We start from the raw sequence: 19934 nt of genomic DNA on the forward strand, positions 1-19934 counted from the left end.
TTTTGTTCTTTTTGATGAATAAAAGTTGGATACTTTGTCGATGTATCTGAAATCTGCTAGAGCCATGCTTATGTATCATATATAGGATGTCTTTGAGGATGTGATGTCAAGTAATATTGTGCTTCTAGTTAAGAGTTTGAGTTTTGTAAGCATCCTTATCATCATACAAATAATCTTACTGGTTCAGGTTTTATCCATCCTACTAGTTTTGGCTGGTGGACTGGATTGACAACCTAGAAATGCATCTGTTCCTGTCAGAGAAGTGTGAAGCTAGAAAGTTCAATTTTTTCCTCATATGCAGGAAAGAGTAAATTAATTTATAAATACCAGTTAACAAAAGAAAAAAACATCATTTAGCATAATGCAAAATGCACGTATATTTTTGAGTGCCAGATTTATCAAAGTATTACACTGTTGACGTAATACATTTTTTAGTGGCCTATTTATATATTAGTCACTGTTGCCACCACCATCACCGATCTACTACATCACAATCGCCACGACAAAATCTCCCACAGTGTGATATAATGAAAGAGCAGACGTGTTTGGCGACTGAAATTGCAAGACCATGCAATTTTAAGATTCTAATTCCCCTTCCATTATCGAAGTTAAGCATCTTTACCCTGAGTTTTCATCTTCTCTTCTATCATTTCCGTATTATTCTTTTTTCTCTGTATATCATATCATGACTAAGACATACTCTCTTCCCTAGTTGCACCTCGACTTAGCATCCTTAACTCTTTAAATTGCTCTCTCCTTCTCATAAAACAACTCGTATCTAGCAACATCAAGTACTAGTGTTCTTATGAGGTCATCATTCTCATCAGAACCCTACTTTGCTTCGAAATTTTCACCCAGTTTTAAGTCTTTTTCTTGGGAAAAACAGGACCTCGAGTTACAGTACAGGAAATACAAAGCAAACTAGGCCTCATGATTTAGAAGAGTTTGTGATTCTTGATTGGAGAATGAATGGCAAAAAGGGTAGGAGACCAACATTCCACCAGCAGCTACCAAATCCAAGCAGCTTGATCCCAGCAACTTTTAAGTATGAGACCTTTCTCCTCCTGTAAAGCTTGGTTATGGAGTGTGTGGGATTTTGCCAAAGAAGATAGCAACAGAGTAAAATTCGCATTCAAAGTTGGCCTAGCTGTTCTTCTAGTGTCTTTCCTTATACTATTCCGAGCACCTTTTCATATACTTGGCACCAATATCATCTGGTCCATCCTCACTGTTGCTATCATGTTCGAATACACAGTTGGTAAGTATATGCTTACAATTATCTGAATATGTGGCAGAGCCAGGGGACCTGGAAAAAAAAAATTCATGGCTCTCATTAAACAATTTTAAATTTTAGGGCCAAAACTAGTACAATTTAAGTTTTGGCACCCCTAGAATTTTTTTTCCTAATCTTGCCCCCTACAAAAACTTCCTGGCTCCGCCCATATGCATGTTCATGTTTATCTTTGCATGCTCACATGTAAAAAGCCATTGTTTTTGTGCTATATCGAAACTGAGTAAAAACAGAAGTTGCAAAAATTTAACACAGAACTCCCTGATAGATGCGGATGTTGTTTTCTCAAGGTGCAACTTTTAATCGAGGATTCAACCGAGCTCTTGGAAGCATGCTTGCAGGAATATTGGCTATCGCAGTTGCTCAGTTAGCTCTTCAGTCTGGCCGGGTCTCCGAGCCTATCATAATTGGCATTAGCATCTTTTTGATTGGTATCGCTTCTAAATTTTTTAAATATTAGGAACTATAGAATGAGATTAAGTCGGTCTATGTCAGAAATTTTACGTGCAATATTATCTGCAGGGGCTATTGCATCATTCATGAAATTATGGCCATCACTTGTGCCATATGAGTATGGGTTCAGGGTGATACTCTTTACCTACTGCTTGATCATAGTCTCTGGGTATCGGATGGGGAATCCAATAAGGACTGCGATGGATCGACTGTACTCTATTGCCATTGGAGGGTTTGTAGCAGTCCTAGTGAATGTTCTTGTTTTTCCTATATGGGCTGGGGAGCAATTGCACAAGGAACTTGTCAATAGCTTTAACTCAGTAGCTGACTCTCTTGAAGGTGAGATAATCAGGCAGGTTTACTTTCAGCCTACGGGCCCGACACAATCAAGGATCTATACTTTATATTTATATGTAAGGAGGAACAAACAATAGATAGGAACTAATGTCAGTACTCATTTTCGAAATTTTAGAATGCGTGAAGAAATATTTAGAAGACGATGGGCTAGATCATCCAGAGTTTTCCAAGACTCTGATGGATGAATTTCCAGATGAGCCAAATTACAGGAGATGTAAAAGTACCCTGAATTCCTCAGCAAAACTTGAATCCTTGGTGCATACTTGCTAACATTTTTTCTGTCAATTTTAGCTTATTTTGATACGGAAATATCAACAATAACCATGGTTTCTGCTGGCTTCATTTGAAAGGCTATCTCGGCAAAATGGGAGCCACCGCATGGCAGGTTTCAACACTTCTTCTATCCATGGTCAGAGTACGTTAAAGTTGGAGCAGTTCTACGATATTGTGCTTATGAGGTCATGGCACTTCATGGTGTTTTACACTCTGAGATTCAGGTATTTTCCTTTCTCGCTTTTCTCTGTTTATGTCTATGCGTGTGCATCCAGTGGGCAACTTCATTGTTGCTTGTTAAGGTGTGCACACATATATTTTCAGATGGGATATTCACATTCCTCTTTAGCAACTGCGTACAAATATGCCTGCAACAAGGGAATCTTCCAAAGCTTACCTTCGTTAGATTTCTTTACGACACAAGAATACTTAATAGGACTATGAACCAAGTCACGAAGAAGAACAATAAGAAGTATTTGTTCTTTCGATTGGCTTCCATTAATGGCCGATGGCATAAGAATATGACTCGCTGAGAGATAACACACAAATGATAAATTTATATTCGCTTATTCTTTGTTCTTTGTCTCATATCAATTGCCTTGTTCCCTCAATAACAATCATACAAAGATTCCTATGACTTGGTTCACAGTTGATCATGTTAACATAACAATATGGTCTACCATATGAAATATTTATTCATTTACAATTCAATTTTTATATGCATAAAAAAGGGAAGGGGGGGGGGGGGATCGTTAGTCCACTGGGGAAGCAGATCCATGGCATGGCCATGTTGCAAAGTAACTCAGATTTTCAGAATCAAAGCAATTGATTCATTGGGAAACTGCATAGGTATCTGAGGTATGGAAACTAACTTCAATCAGCTGGAGTTTAAGCCATTCTTAGCAAGTTGGTCAACCAACTAGAAATCATAGTCGCGGGACCTGTAGTTGATTTTCAGAGAGAGAAGTTAATATCAATTTGACAAGAGGAGTAATTAAGAATGAGAAGTTAGTTAGTAAGCAATAGAAATAATATTGAACTCTTTTTTTTTTTACAAAATATCCCGAACATGATTAGTTTCGATGTTGAATTTTTATCTGTAGGCACCTTATAACCTCCGGCTCACATTCCATTCAGAGATTCACGAAGCAGCAACACACGCTGCAAAACTAGTGAGGAGCTTGGGCAAAGACATTGGTGACATGAAGCGAAGCCTCAAAACTTCACTGCTAAAGAAACTTCATGGCTCAACGGAGCGACTGCAACGAGCCATAGACATGCACTCTTATCTCCTAACATCTAATTTTGATCCTCCTGACAACTCTTCCGAACCACTCACTAAGCTCTCTCATGCCTTTTCAACCACCCTCTACGATCCGTCAAATCTCTTAACTGAGTTTGACAGCAGCGGTACAGAAAAAAACTCGAATCAGACAAACCAAAATGCGCCTTCAGGTACTCCTCCACAACAGACAGAGTCCTACCATGAGATGATGAGGAAGCAGTCAAGAAGACTGCATTCGTGGCCATCAAGGGAAGTTGAGGCTTTTGAAGAAGAAGAAGGGGGTCTTAGTATGGAATTTTTGCCAAGAATGAGAGCATTAGAGGGCACTGCAGCATTGTCACTTGCCAATTTTACTTCCTTACTCATTGAGTTTGTCGCTAGGCTTGATCACTTGGTTGAAGCGGTTGATGAGCTTTCAAAGATGGCCAAGTTCAAGCATGAGGGTGTATAGCTGGAACATATACAGAATTTGATACGTATCATTACAATCCAACAAGAAAAGGAAAATTGCAAAATTAAAAGAGGGAAAGAGAGGGAAAATATGGGCTTTAACAGGTGTTGTAATTAACTTGTAATCACCTGAAATAAATAACAACAACAATAATAATATAAAAAAAAGCCTCGTATATAGTCAAGTTTTTTTCATTGCTTTTTTCAGTTTATAAGAATCTAAAGCACGAACAGCAGCATTACTTGTGGTTTTTCTTACAACAGAGAAAGGAAGAGGGTCGATGCCACTGCATTGATCTGAACCTTAACCAACACATCAGATAGCTTCGTTCTTCCTTCCTGTATATGCATTTTAAGAGCAAAGACCTACGGGGAAACATTCGTGTCCGTCGTATTTGGGTTTTTTAGGGTGAAATTTTTGTTTTCAGGTACTATCTTCCTTGATAATACCTCGCTTATTAAGAAAACCACCTCGCTTATTAACAAAACAAGCGGGGAAAAAAAAAAAAAAAAACAAGCGGGGAAATAATCGTACAGAGAGTTTACTATGCATTGAGATAGTGAATTGACACTTTTACCTCTAAGTAAATCAGCCAGGAGACTAGTTATTAGTTAAGGGGAATTTTTTTTTTTCTCATTTTGAATTTTGATTGAGGTACCAATATCTTTTTAACTTTCTTAGAACAACAAAAAACCATCACTATTCTTAAAAGCAAAAATTAGATAATTAACTGCTGGAAGCTTTTTTTTTAGATTTTATATTTTTAGCAGAATGAATTTGCTAAATTATCCTTAGTGTCAAAATTAATTTAAGCTTGTTTTGAAGGTATTTTTATATTTTTATATAGGCTTTTTTTTTTTGTTATGATTAGATTTGTAGAGAGGTAAATTAGTCTTTTATAGTAATTACAAATATTAAAAGTTAAAACATGACAGACGCGTGTCGAATACGTGAAAGCGGGTGGAAGGAATCTACGACGCTTCGGAGACGAAAGCTTTTCTTTAATCGTGTTATTTGATTCCTTGTGGCATTTTCTTCCTCCATGGCAAGTGAGTGTTGGCTGTTTTTGAACAAATTGTCATTAACATTGTTTTCTTTCCTTCTCTTTTCTTTCTTCTCCCTCGAAATTCACGCTTGACATTTAAGATTTCAGGGCAGTCCTCTTAGTTGGACATATTTGAGTATTTGTTCTCAATTCTTTTGATTTATAATTTTTTTCTTAGCCCTTTTGTAAGTTTTTTATTTTTTTCAATTTCATCATTCAATCTAAATTTTTTATTTTTTTTCAAATTTGGTCCTATTTTTTTTTCTTGTCTCTTTTGTAAACTTTCAATTGTTTTAAATTTCATCCTCATATATAAAAAAATAATTCTTCTTAAATTTGGTGCTCATTCTTTTGGTGGTTTTTTCTTTTAATTCTTTTGTAAAATTATCTTTTTCTTTTCAATCTGGTCCTTCAATCCAAAATTATTCATCCTCTTATTTTTTTATTAGATCTTTATTTTTTTAATTGATATTTTTCTTTTGATTTTTTTTTGTGATTGATTTTTTTTTTCAATTTGGCCATTTTCTGTTTGATTTATTGAAATATATATGAGCTTCATGGTATTTTCAGATTTGGTACTTCTGATCAAATGACTCGGGTCACAGATTTTATAAGCTAACACAGGTTCACATTATTTTTTTTAGCTAATTTTATTTTTTGATCTCATTACTTGACTTTGATTTTTTTATATACAAAAACAGAATTCTTGTTTTTCTTTATTTTTTTATAGAGTTATTCCAATCTCATGATCTAACCTGGTGGTTTAACAGGTTAACTTGGATGGTCTCGCGTCTTTTTCTTGCTTTTAATTATTGTTTTTTATTTGGAACCTTTTGTGTGATTGATTTTTTTCTTAGATTTTATCATTCAATATTTTATTTATTGAGAATTGGTCTTGATGGCTTTTCTATATTTAGTGCTTCCAATCAAATGGCCCGCGACATGAATTTTATAAGCTAATAGGGGCTAGCATGGGTTCTTTTTTACTTTTTTTCCATCTCATAATTTTACATTGGTTTTCTTAAATAAAAAAAATTAGATTTCGTGGTTTTCTTTGTTTTCCTTTCTATCAGGTTTTCTTGATCTCATTATCTGACTTGTGGGTTTGGTCGGTTGACCCAGACAAGCTCGAGCCTTTCTTTGGCTTATAATTGCTTCTTCTTTTTTTAATCCTTTTTTATGTTTGATTATTTATTTTTTTTCAATTTTAGCCTTCAACATTTGATCAGTTGAAAGTTGAGCTTCAAGGTTTTTTCAAATTTGTTGTTTCTGATCAAATGACTCGGGTCACGAGATTAATGGGTTAGCATGGGTTAACATCATTTTTTTCACTTATTTTTTTTTATTTCATCATTCGACATTGATTCTTCTTCATTTAACGTTATATTTCTCTTCTTGACATTTTTATTTCAAAATTGCTTTATTTCCTAATTAAAATTCCTTACCTTACTTATTTCTCATTTATTTCTTCTACTTTTAATGAAAAAAATAAAATTAATTAATTATAAACATGATACTGTTAAAGGACTAGGTTGTAAGAGAGTTTTAAAATATAAAGCTTACATATAGTTTTTGTAACTACAGGTACCAATGAATTAATTTTATTAAACTTAAGGGACTAAGTTTCTATCATTAGGAAAACTAGAAAGAGGGTATATAGTGTTTTAATGTTCACAAACATTGTACATTAACTCTCGTTTTACTATTCATCATAAACTCAATTAAATTGTTCTTTCATTGTTTTTTTATATTTTTAAGGGTCCTTATACTTTTCAGTGATGGTGTTTTGGTACCCATATTTCATTTTCATTTCGTTTCCATTCCTAAAAATAGAGAGTGGATAGAGAAGTGATGGAAGAGAGGGGGAAGAGAAAAGTCACATCCAATCTTATTTTAACCGGTTAAACTATCGATATTCAGTATCAATTGATTCTTTCTAGTAAAAGAAGTTTATTGATAGAGGGTGTCAGTTTTGTAATAGTAGATAAAAGGAGATCAAAGCTAAAAAAAATATAAATTAGTTTTTTATTATTTAGATTTAGTTTTTTTGAGTAATTTTAATTAATTGAAATGAGTTTTAAGGTTGAAAATAAATATTTAGAAGTTTATGGAATGATTTTAAAGTATTTAGGGGTAAAAATAGAGCAAGAATTGAGTTTTAGAGACAAAACATTCTATCTTATTTTGAGTCTATTTGAGAATGCATTAAAAGTTATTTTTAATTTGTTTGAAAATATATTAAAATTATATTTTTTACATTATATTAAAGCAATTATTTAAAATTAATTTTTTTTAAAAAAATTAAAATTTTAAAAAGCATGATTATAGCACAATGGGAAATAGTGTCTACCACCAAATAGTTGATTGGAGTTAGATGACGCCCCATGCTTCTCTATCCCAGTTGCACACATATGGGCTGGGCTCGTTGAGCCCCAACGTCTCACTACCTAGGCCTAATATAGCCTGGCCCAATTGTTTCTTTTTTTGTGTTTTTGATACATTTCTACCTTTAATTTTATTTGTATTCTTAAGAATTAATTCCTATTTTTATACAACCTTAAAATATTATCTCACATGTATTTTGGCTAATGTGCATTCCTATTCTAAACACAAAATTAGGGGTCCTTGAATGATCAATCTGGCAGCAAGAATCATGTTTTTAGAATTGTGATATACGAGGAACACGTTTTAGAGAAATAATATACATTAAAAAAATACTTGAAAAATCACATTTTAAAACAAACGCTAATGCCATGTTTTCTAAAATGTATATTTTATATAAATTAATTAACATGTATCAAAAAAATAACTCAAAATTTTATGAAAAAATAATTTAATTAACATGTAAAAGAAATTAACATAAAAATTTAATGACCAAAAAATGAGATTTAAAATTCAATGACTAAACAAAAAAGATAAACTGAGATGACAGGACAGAGAAATAGAAAGTAAAAATAAGAATGAGTCATGGTAACAGATTACAGCTTTGTTTTCAGCATACTCAATGCCATTAAAAAAATCTCAACAAGATAATTTTAATCACACCTTAAAAAATTATTAAACTATAATATAATTAGTTAGGGGTTAAAGGTTTTATTTGGGTTAATTTGAGGTTAAGATTATTTAAGAGTTTTGTTTAGGGTTAATTTGGTGGTCTATCAAGATAAGATATGTTTAGAATTATCTAGTCAAAATTATCTCTGTATCAAAAACAAAACTTTGGTGTGTCACATACTTTCTTTACCTTCTTTTTCTCCTCTCTCCTAACTCGTCAACTTGTCTTCTCTCTTTCTCCGTCATTGAATTTTAAATTTCATCTCTTGACTATTTGATTATCTATCAAGATATGTTTAAAATCATCAGGTGAAAATCATCTAAATATATCAAAAATAAAACTCTTTTTCAATAGTAATCACATACTTTCTTTACCTTTTTTTTCTCCTCTCATTTCTCTCTCTTAACTAATCAATTTATCTTCTCTTTTGAATTTTATAAGATAACAATTGGTGTACAAAACCAATATTTTCAATAGTGATTGTGTTCAAAGCGTGCTATTTCTCATTTACCTTTTCAACTTGTGTTATTTTCCCAAAGCTTTTACCAAAATATCAATTAAAAAAAAAATCAACTTTGAAGGGAACCGTTTCCTGATTTGTTCAAAGCCTTACCATCCCAATAAAATTCACTCAATTTCTAATTCAGAGAATATTAAATTGGAAAGCAACTAAGGAAATTCAACGTGTAAGATGCAACTTGTTGGGCATCCACAAACAGATGATGAATTATAGCAAGCTATGCACTGAAAAACAGGCTCAACAGTAAAGCAGTTCTAACCAGCAATAAAATTCAAAACCCGAAGCACAGAAGCAGTGACATGACTCTGCTTAAAGGATTTATTATCACCAGAATGTTTGGCAAACTAACCGACCTTACAGGCTACAACCTGTGTACACCACAACCTGCTGAAAAGATGCAAATATTTACAAGAAAGAACCCCAGACCTGACTTGATGCTGACTAAACCTACTTGGTTTTCCCACACAAAGGTGTCGAGGATCTTACATGTTCTCTCCATTTGGACAAATGAACGAGAACAAATTCTAAACACCAACAGACTAAACCAAATAAATGTGAAGGGCCCAAACAGCTAAATAGTCTTTCAATTGCTAAGAACAAATCAAACACAAAGGAAAGAAGTAATCTTACATCCAGTTCTGATGAATCACATATGATTTTTTAGGCTCTGATGGATCTCCAGCTACAACTTGGTTGCTGCTTGAGCCAACACCAAAACCACCAGCAATCATTGCCATCAAACTGCCACCACGCACCCTGCCTTCTGATACAAAAACCGGAATTGATGAGAGACCTGCTTCTCTTACAGATATAGGAGTGCTTGAGTCTCCAAAATGTTTCAAATCAGTAGTAGTTCTGCCTGTTGAAGCCGCTGCACTAGTACCCATCTTCACAATATCAATGGTCATGTCCTCTGCAGTGACAACTTCTTTCATCTTCTCAGACTGGCTAATCTTGGGGTCCTGGACCATAGGTCCCAAGGTGACACCACCATGAACCCTCTTGTCCAGCACCAAGCCACTGTGAAGTGCACAGAGACCTGTCTTACCCCTAGCGAATGAGTTACAAGGACCAGTAGGTTGATTACCATATTCTGATCCAGAATGACCCCAAGAGCATCTCTTTCCTCCACCATGCGCCTTGCAGTAATCGGTGCTGCCTTGTGCACTTTTGCCACATCCTTCAAACTTGCACCTTTTTCCACCACCATGGCGGACACAAAATTGTGTCCGTCCTCTTGCACTTTTTGTGCACTCAGGTGCAGCACACCTCTTTCCACCTCCATGTGCCACACAGAAGTTGGTCCCTCCATGTACACTCTTAGTACAAACCCCACCACCTTGGAACGCACATCTTTTCCCTCCTCCATGGCCTTTACAAAAAGGTGTGCTCCCTTCAGCGCCCTTGCTGCATCCTGGAGCCGTGCAGCGTTTCCCCCCACCGTGTGCCTTGCAGAACATAGTGCTCCCTTGTGCTCCTTTGGTGCATCCTAAGAATTGGCATCGACGACCACCTCCATGCGAAATGCAAAGACCAGAGAGGCCTTCTGCACTCTTCGTGCAATTTTCTTTCTGGCACCTCTTACCACCACCATGTCGGATGCACAGACCAGATTTTCCCCTGGCAGCTCGAGTGCAGCCCTCATGACTGCATCTCCGGCCACCACCATGCGCAATACAAAAATCTGTGCGACCTTCTGCACTTTTTGTGCAACCAAGGAATTCACAGCGGCGACCACCCCCATGGGCCTTGCAGTACACTGTTCGGCCCTCAGCTCCCTTGAGACAACCAGCTTTCCGACACCTTCGGCCTCCGCCATGTGAAATACAACGGCCAGAAGCACCTCTGGCACCCTTTCCACAACCCTCAACCTGACATAACTTTAAACTAGTGCCGCGTTGATATGGCTGTTGCTGCTGACTTATCCCAGAAGTACAGGTGACTGAACTTTTTGGTGTTGTTATCACACTAGATGAGTGGTCTGGAAAACTGGGAGTAGGATCCCTAGTTCTTGGAATCTGGTTGAAGAAGAAGCTAGCTTCTTTGTTGGAGGAAATCTGCAATGGAAGCAATGTAATCCCTGATTTCCAACTACATGATGTCGATCCTTCATTCACATTTGATGCTCCACCCATAGCCAATGGCATATCAAAGGCAAATTCAAGTGAACTTGAGGGTGGATGGATGCTCGTAACATCAGATTCAGAAGGACCAGTGGAGAGACCCAACTCCAAGTCAACCTTGGGCTCCATTCCCTTGAGATATGAACGAGCAGGCTTCTTTGGGCTCAACATCTTCTCATGGCCAAGATGGAGAGAGAAGTCAAGATCCATCGAGGACTCTTCATCAGTTTCTATGGCAGAAGACATTGATGTGCAAGCAGTTGCTGAACTCCCCTTGCTATCTGAAGAGCTTGAGGAGCGGCCAAGCCCAAGAGATAGTGAAGAACCAACATTTTGGCCCATGGATCCATTAATCAAATTCCACTTCCGCTTAATTCCCTTCGAAGAAAAGCCAGATGGGACTGAAGATCCTGGGGAGTCAAGGCGCAAGACAGTATCAGCACTGTATTTGGTGCCAGCTGCTCCAACAGACAACGAACTGCCCAAAATCTTGAATGCATTTGAAGGGTAATCAGCGGCGAAACCCAGGTTCCAGATCCTGTTATCCATGAAGTAATGGCTAAACCTAGAGTGATTTCCAAACCTAATACCAATCTTAATGAGCAGTACACCAGACTTCTGGGGTCACTAAAATAAACTACAAAACTAGGTTAAGTGTTGAAAAAATTTAGCTACAGAACTAGGGTTTGATGTCTCTGAAAGGGATCGTCCCACCTCCACTAACGAACCCAGATGTATCACAACGATCCATTTTCTTATAATGTAGTTTAACCCAGAAGTTGGCTGATCAGTTGTAACAGAAGAGGATTAATTTGGGCACGCTAGATTCCTTCATAACAGTGAGCTGGTCAACCATCCTGTTTCAGAAGAAGTCATATTGTTAGAAGTTAGAACAAAATATGCTGAAGCATTACCAAAAAGTAATTGCTGTCAGATTCATCATCATCAATGATCATGAGATAAGGGAAATGTTTGCATCTAGCTAGCAACACTTTACTCCCAGCAAAATGAAACAAAAGTAAAAATAAAAAAGAAATACATTGTAGCAAAGCAAGTTCCTTTGACAGAAAACCTGAAATACATCATTAATAAGGTAACAAGAATCAACATCAGAGCTCATGAATGCAAATATTCCCAAATCCACACGAATATGCCCATCAAGAATCTTTACATCCATCAAGCCAGTGGAATATCAGGAACTCTTATGGTGAGGAAAATAACACAAGAAGCTAATGCCATAACAATTATAAGCCATTCAGTCAAAACACAAAGGCTACTCAGAGTGAAAGGCATGAATTTGCTCTCAAATTGAACATATTTTCTGAAATGCCAACCAAAATAGCAGTAGACAAAAGTTCTTCAAAAAGTTAAGCAAACCTCTCTTAAAACCCAAGAAGCGAGACCGAAGGCAACAACCAGGTGCCACCAGCAGATATAGGAAGGAAAATAACAGAATTCGGTAAGAAATTAACACTGAACAAGTATAAAATAGCGGCAAAGTTGAAGAACAAGCCGTAATAAAAGAAAGAAATATCAATTCCTATGAAAACAGAAGAACAGTTCAAAGAATTCATATATGTTTCACTAAATGAAACCAAGTACATTGGTCCTTGCCCTAGTCCATATAGCTATCCAAAAACCCAATGGGAAAACCAAAAAAATAATCACATGAATGGATTTTAAATTAAGATCTAATAATAAAACAAGAAAAGGATTTTCTCAGTTCACGCAAAAAACGTTTTCGTTGTTAATAAAGCATCAAGACAACCAATGAAAAAACGAAACTTTGATTACAATTCTCAAGCATCCTCGCTAAGAACTAAAGAAACAATAACTCTGTTTGGATGCTTAAAAATCCAAAAAATTGAAAACAAAGCCCAATCGATAAAGCTGAACTCTTTGACTACCTGAAGCAAGAACTTCTTTATCTCAACTAAATAAAAAGACGCAAAAAAACATCGAATTTCCATGCTTTCCTTCAGTTTCTCAGCAACCAAACAGACCGTGAATCACAAGAATTTCGATAAAAAAAAACAAAATCCAAAATTAAGATGTCAATTAAGGAGATGAGATTATTACGATTACCTCGAGATTTGAATAGGTTCAATACAATCGACGGTGGAAATCGCGCGGACGGATCGAAGGATAGGGGTTTCTGAGGGATTTTGGAAGCACCGGCGGAGAGAGGGATAAAAAAGAGGAGGCGAAGAGTGAGAGGAAATAGGGAGACGCGAAAAAACGAAGAGAGTGCAGTTAACGATTTGAGGAAAAGAAGGAGAGGTGGTGGTGATGGTGCACCTGTTAAAGTGAACACAACGCACGTGTCATTTTATTTTAGGTTTTTTTTTTCTCTCATTTAATGCCATCTAAAATTAATCATTTTCCCTTTGTTTTTTATAAAAAGAAGAGGAAACTACCTCGTATTTATTTGGAAAGATAAATTTAGTGATTGGTATTGAAGGATATTAATTGTTGCAGGCAGGTATTTTCCCCGCATCTTCTTTCGGTATTTATGACGTTTTTTTTTGTCACATTTAATCTGATATTAATGAATAATTAAGTATAATTTGTCTAATGTTTCTCTTATAGTTTACAGATAATTTTATATATTAAAAAAATGATAAAAGATGAGAAACTATGTCATCTTTTATTAAAAATAATCAAGTTTTAACCTTGACGATGCAATGACGTGGAAGTATTGATACACTTTAATTTGAAAATGAGAGATGATTCCAAGTTGTCCCGTTAATAACTAGTAGTCTACCGGTTCATGTTATTTTATTTTCTTTCAATGTCAAAAATGAATAAGCAAGTATTGGCAGCATGTTCTGCAACATTTTAAAAAATACATTATGAAGTAAAGATTTAATGCATGCATTTACTTAATATAAATATATTGAGAGTCGTACACAAAAAAAAAAATAGGTTTTTTTGAGTGATGTTTTTTATCGAATCAAAATCATACCGATCACAATAAATTTTAAAAATAAGTGAATGATCTAGAATATTTTTTTATTCAAAAATTATTTATCTTATTAATGAAAATTCTATTTTTTCTATATTTTTTTAATATATATTTTAAATAATAATTTATCATAAGCGCGAAAGCAAGTTTTAATATTCTATAACCTAAAAAATCGTGTTTCGTATCTTTAACCTAAAAAATCTTATTTTTTTTACCAGAAAACATGGAGAAAAACATTTTAGAAATCTCTAGAAACCTATTTATAGACTTAAAACATTCCATAATCGGTGGAAAAAAATAACATTTAGGGTGTAAATTATTTTAATTGATTTTTATAGAATTATCATTTTATGGGTTTAACAGTCAATCCGAGCATTGTGAAATGAAAGGTGAACCAGAAAAAAGAAAAAAATCTTTAGGGGAACTAATCAAGGCCGGTCAAGTTACGTAGCGCATGGCGATACGATGCCGAGACCTTCAAAAATAGGCCCCACACTTCTTCCTCTGACACGTCAACGAGACAGGCTTTTATTTTATTTTATCGGGAAAACTACAAGCAAGTCTCACAACTAAATGTATAATTTCATTTAAGCCTCTAAGTTTTCAAAACCATCACATGCAAAACAACTTTGCATGTACTTGTTACCTAACTAAAGAAATTAAATAAGTTGACGAATCACTCGTGCTGTTTCCTGTATCAATCTCGCCCGTCTTACTTAATTAAATAATCGAGGTTCTTTAATAATCACATATATAAAAATAACAAATAATATTTACTGGGAAAATATATAACAAGGAATCATTTGACTCAAAATGATCGATTATGTATGCCCGCAGAATTTATGTATGTAAATTAGCATCACCCCTAATTTGCTATTGATTTACATCTTAAATTTAAGTATTTCATTTTTTATTTTCATTTAACATCGGATATTTTATTTTCATAACATATATATAAATACACTTTAATAAATCTCAACCTCGTATTTTAATTCTATCCACGTTTAAAGAATTGTTCGGGGTTGCGGTGCAGCTTGGGTTTTATTATATTTTTTAAATTTTTTTACTTAAATTCACATTGTCTCTGTACTTATTCTACTCAAGTCTAAATAATTAATCATGAAAACACTTGTTAAATTGTCTCAAAATATGCATATGAACCATCAACTTCGCTTCCAATTGTTAGGAAGATATGCGTTAAAGACTTATTTGGATTCATACATGTTTTTGCATGTACATACATAAACAAATATTATTTTTTATTTAAAACATGAACCGATATGTTATAAATTTATTTTACATATAAGTATTTTTTTTAATCAATATAAAATATTTTCTCACGACTCATATCTATGTATAAATTAATAATATTAAACATGCATGGTTTATTTATTTTAATCATGGATAAAAGGATTATGTAAAAGGTATAGTTCATCATGTCATTAACTTTTCCTCTTTTTTTTATCAGAGATGACGACATTCACAGAAGTCAACCACGTTGCTTTTACTAATCATATATTAGTTTTTTAATCCTAAATCAGTTGTTAATGATAATTGAAAATAAATAATATTATGTATGCTACGAGCACCGTGTCAGTTATTTACACGCTTGGGGGACTTATTTGTAGTTTGGTTGTCTGTTAGAGGTCGGCAGTGGGTCGTAACCGTTGCCTCCTCCGGGAAACCAAAAGAAACAGAAGAAATATTGCGAAAAAAAATAGATTTTTCCTTGCTTCTTCTCCATATACTATATTTTATAATACATGGCGTCCAACCACGCTAAAAGTGTACGAAGACTTCATTTTAAAGGATAGAAAAACTATCCTCGCTGTCACTCGATGTTGATTTATTTTTACCGATGACTTTCCAACTCATCGCCGGTGATTTTTTAACTTTTATATCAGGAGATTACGTGTTCAATTCTTAACAAATGCTAGAAATTGAAGTTATCTGCAACTGAAGAGGTAGTCAAAGTTAGCCCTTCATTTGATGTAACGGATAAATTAATGTCCTGTGATAGAATACTAAACATGACTTCATCTTTCTTGTAACATTAAAAAAACAACTAAAACATAACGAGGAATCTTTATAGCTTTTCTTATCTTTTTTATTCACCGCTACAATATATTGATTATTTTGTTATATCTATAAAAAATATATATATATGTTTTTAGACCAAGGTTATTTTGGTATTTTCATAAGGCACGTTAATTATTACAAATCATCTATTTAATGTTTCGATGAAAAGTAAAATAATCAAAATACCCCTACAAGTAAAAAAAAAAAAAGTGGTCTCAAGTGGGGATATTTAAGTATTTTTGTTTTTCATGCGCGGTGGAATTACACGTATACCCTCAAATGCATGACATTGAATTCATTGTTTCATGGGTATTTGAGTCTTTTAGCTTTGGTTTTTTTTTTTGTTAGATTGAAATTTTGTTGAGGGTAGTGATTTAATTTACCATTAAAATAATAATTTTATATTTAAAAATTTGCATCGCATTAGAGCCGCCGCACACTTTGGGCGGCTCTTGCGGTGGTTTTCAGCGATCAAAAATGGACTTTCATCGTCCCAGTTTATTCCTTGTCGTCTCTTCTTCCATTATAGGCGATTCGTGTTCTCCAAATATAACTTGTGTATCATCGATGATCCTTTTTTTTTTTTTCATTTCTCTCTTCTACCCCAGGAATACACCACCATGGTGCTCATTGTTATTGTTATTTCAGATTCAGACCTTTTAGTTCTGAATTACTTATTAATAGTATTAGTGATAGTGATTTTTATTTTTATTTTTTAATTGCTATTTTTTAAAAAAATTCCTTTGTATGATTATAATATTTTTTTTATTTCATCATTTAATATATTTTTTGATAATTGAACTTCATGATTTTTTTAGACTAGGTACTTCAAGTTTAATGACTGGAGTCGTGAGTTTAAAAAGCCAACACATTTTCTTAAAAGCTTTATAATTTTTTTATTTTTAATCGGGTTATTTCAACCATATAATCTAGATCACGTGTTTAATAGAAAGTCACTTGTTGGCTTAGCGCATTGTTTTTACATATTTATCATAAACAGTTTTTCATATCTTTCTTTTACCCATTTCAAGTACTTGCATGTTGTTTTTGGTTTAAAAAAATAGTGCAGCTCAACGGCGAAGTGCGGGAACAAAGACTAATTATACTCTAAACTAAAAAAAAAAAACATTATTGTTTATGTTTACAGGGATAGTTAAAGAAGTTCATTTTTTACACTCTTTTTACCATTTTTTTATTTTCTTTCCACTCCCTTTTTTTCCTCTCACTTTTATTTTTTTCAACTTCATAATTTAATATTATTTAATATTGATTCGTTATTTGTTTTTCTACAAAACACAGACTGATAAAATATATCATGACAATTTTTACTGTTTAATTTTTAAATCCAAGCAGGACATGTAACCTGGATTTTATAATAATATTAAATAACTCCATGCGATCTAGAAATATTTTTCCCGTTCAATTTTTTTTTCCTGAACTGTAGCATGAAGTTACCTGTAAAAGAGTCAATAACTAACTACTATAAATGTGTACGGGTTTAGATTGAATGTTTTTGGAATGCACTATACATGTATTCTGGTAGGGCGAGAGGAGAAAGAAAAAAAGGTTACGCAACCGATCATGCGCACGTGGTGCTTGCTGAGCAAAAAGCGTGGTTCGGCAATCATATCTTCAAAGCTACTTCGTTTTTCTCCAGTTCTGTCTCGAGAAAGATAAGATTCATGCAATCTCGAAGCGCACAACAGAGAGCTAATCACCCAGAAACAGGAAAAAGCTTGTCCATAAAAAGCAGCGGTGCTAAGATTTTTTTTTTTTTAAAAAAAAAAACATGTAAATTGAAATGCCAAGTATTATACTATACTGTCAAAACAAATAAAGTCAAAGAATTCGATACCCTAGCGAAATCTTATCCCAAACTAATACAGTAAGTTAATATTCTTGAATCAACTCATATGTTTTGAAATAATTTGTTCATTTTAATTATACCCAAAGCAGTGTAAATAAATAAATATATATGGGATACATTTATTCAGTCATATGGGATTTATAAACAATTAATCTTTAGCGAGAATTATAAATTAGTATATTTATAGGTATATTATATATGAAAAATTTGATAACTTGAATAAAATAATAATATCCTATTAGTTATTTACTGACTTCATCTTGAATAAAGAGACCGGCACAATTAGAAAAAAAAAATAAAACTCATGACCCATCAAAAATAATAAGAATATCTCTATTTATAATTTATCTTTTTTTATTTGTATCTGTTTGTTTGTTTAAACTAGACAAAGAAAATAACTAATAATTGGTTACTTCTCATCCGCCATAAATTTCTTGATTATATATTCTATTAGTTTTTGAGATTGTGGTAACGATTATTTTTCTAAGTGTATTTTACTTAGAAATATATCAAAATAATATTTTTTTTATTTTTTAAAATTTATTTTTAATATCAACACATCAAAAAGATAAAAAAACATAATTTTTTTGAAAAAATATTAATTTTTGAAAATGTTTTTCGAACATAAAAACAAATACTATATTGATGAGCAATGTATAATTATAAAAGTTAAAATAACAATGTCATTTTCCCTCCCTTTCCAAACCATTTTTGCCCCGTCATTTTAAAGTTGCCACAGCAGGGACGGTTAGTGGGGAAGGGTCGATTATGCTCCTTCATCGAAGCTTTCTGATGAAAAATATACTTGAGATTGCAGTGCTTATACTTTTCAAAATAGCTCTACAGAGAATATGCCCTTAAATATTCGGTTTCTTACACTGCACGTGCCAAATTCATTTTCACGTGACAGACAAAAGCCCCGTGTAACACTCTGTGCCTCTCTGGTACTATAATTATTATTGTTGATTGCATTTGCATGGTTATCCGTGTCAGATTCTCAAGGTCACTCACATTGGGGTTGGGCATCTGCTTAAAGACTGCCCGTCTAACCGTCCAGGTGGCAGTCACTTGGCAGGTGGAGGGTCGGTTTGTTGATTTTATCATTTTTTTTTATATATAGTTATGGTGGTGTCTTCTAGCTATCTGATACGGGCTTCCTCACTGGATAAATTTTATTCTCAACACGAAAAATAAATATGAGTTTTTTCAATATGTTTTATAAGTAAAAAAATTGTAATTATAAATTAAAAAGTCGATCTATTTATTTAATTAAATAAATTAAAAAATTTATATTTATAACTTTGTTTCTTGGAACTAGAATTTTATTTTATAAAACAATAATAAAAAAGACTTGCTTAAAAAAATGATTGATAGAATTAAAGAAAAAAAAAAACTGGGCTACATAAAAAGAATTCTTTCTAGTATCATAAAAAAACTTTGAAATCTTATCCGTGAGCTAAGTAAAATTCAACTCTATTACATTAAAAAACATCATAAAAATTTGTTAAAATAAAAAAAATCCAATAAAAACCCAACATTAAATGATGAAATTGATAGACAAAAATAAAAGGAAAAAAAAATTCAATGAACCAAAAAAAAGAGAGCCCAGACATAGGTTTGGCTCGGGTAGCCTAACGCACCTAGGCTTAAAAAAGCCTAAGAGAGCTGGCCTTTCAACAAATGCCCTCGCGCTTGGGCTATCTTTTTTTTTTTAAGAAAAAAAAGTTTTTAATGGGTGAATGACCTATCATTCATCTTAAATTTTTTTGAAAAAAAAAAATAAGCAAGCAACATATCGCTTACCTCTCCTCAAATTGCAGCTACTATGATAGCCGAAAAATAAAGTTTGGTGACTTTTTTTACCTAAAAATTCATTTGACCCAAGAATTTCCCCAAATAACCAATATATCTTGAAAAAATCTATTTATGACGTCAAATAACTCAAAAACTAATAAAAAACCACATAATCAAACCGAAACCAAAAACATTCTCATGCCTAGATCTATCATTTCAAGCGACAAGAGGACCAAATAATATTTAGATGGGACTCTAATCATTGAATGAAAGCCATTAACACTAAAATGAATGTTTTTCATTATTGAAATCGTCATCAATCAAGACTTTCTCTATGTATCATCCAATTCCGTTCCTTTTCTTTTTTATCTCTCAA

The 19934-nt window shown here is 33.5% G+C and overlaps 2 protein-coding genes across 4 annotated transcripts; one reads left to right on the top strand and one right to left on the bottom strand.

Moving 5' to 3' along the window:
• Positions 1-702: 702 nt before the first annotated feature.
• Positions 703-4304, top strand: LOC7458209 (aluminum-activated malate transporter 9). 2 transcript variants are annotated; one of them, XM_002303580.4, is made up of 6 exons: positions 703-1258; positions 1582-1722; positions 1814-2083; positions 2217-2356; positions 2452-2598; positions 3478-4304. In XM_002303580.4, exons 1-6 carry the CDS (start codon positions 1048-1050, stop codon positions 4108-4110), a joined length of 1542 nt encoding a protein of 513 aa, XP_002303616.1. In that variant the 5' UTR covers positions 703-1047; the 3' UTR covers positions 4111-4304. The 2 variants fall into 2 exon arrangements, with proteins under 2 accessions (XP_002303616.1, XP_024452873.1); XM_024597105.2 differs by having other exon boundaries at positions 1110-1258; positions 1560-1722.
• A 4693-nt stretch (positions 4305-8997) lies between these two features.
• Positions 8998-13144, bottom strand: LOC7497814 (uncharacterized). 2 transcript variants are annotated; one of them, XM_006385718.3, is made up of 2 exons: positions 12939-13144; positions 8998-11710 (listed from the first exon to the last, which is right to left on the bottom strand). In XM_006385718.3, exon 2 carries the CDS (start codon positions 11400-11402, stop codon positions 9357-9359), a length of 2046 nt encoding a protein of 681 aa, XP_006385780.1. In that variant the 5' UTR covers positions 11403-11710; positions 12939-13144; the 3' UTR covers positions 8998-9356. The 2 variants fall into 2 exon arrangements, with proteins under 2 accessions (XP_006385780.1, XP_024452620.1); XM_024596852.2 differs by lacking the exon at positions 12939-13144 and adding an exon at positions 12231-12896.
• Positions 13145-19934: the final 6790 nt, after the last annotated feature.

This window comes from Populus trichocarpa, chromosome 3 (genome assembly GCF_000002775.5).
Source record: "Populus trichocarpa isolate Nisqually-1 chromosome 3, P.trichocarpa_v4.1, whole genome shotgun sequence".
NCBI lineage: Eukaryota > Viridiplantae > Streptophyta > Magnoliopsida > Malpighiales > Salicaceae > Populus > Populus trichocarpa.

Bases quoted from the DNA above. Each gene is read 5' to 3' on its own strand.
- LOC7458209 (XM_002303580.4), top strand. From the start codon at position 1,048: ATGAGACCTTTCTCCTCCTGTAAAGCTTGGTTATGGAGTGTGTGGGAT. The intron at 1,723-1,813 runs GTATCGCTTCTA...TATTATCTGCAG, and splicing joins CATTAGCATCTTTTTGATTG to GGGCTATTGCATCATTCATG. The intron at 2,357-2,451 runs GTGCATACTTGC...TTCATTTGAAAG, and splicing joins CAGCAAAACTTGAATCCTTG to GCTATCTCGGCAAAATGGGA.
- LOC7497814 (XM_006385718.3), bottom strand. From the start codon at position 11,402: ATGGATAACAGGATCTGGAACCTGGGTTTCGCCGCTGATTACCCTTCA.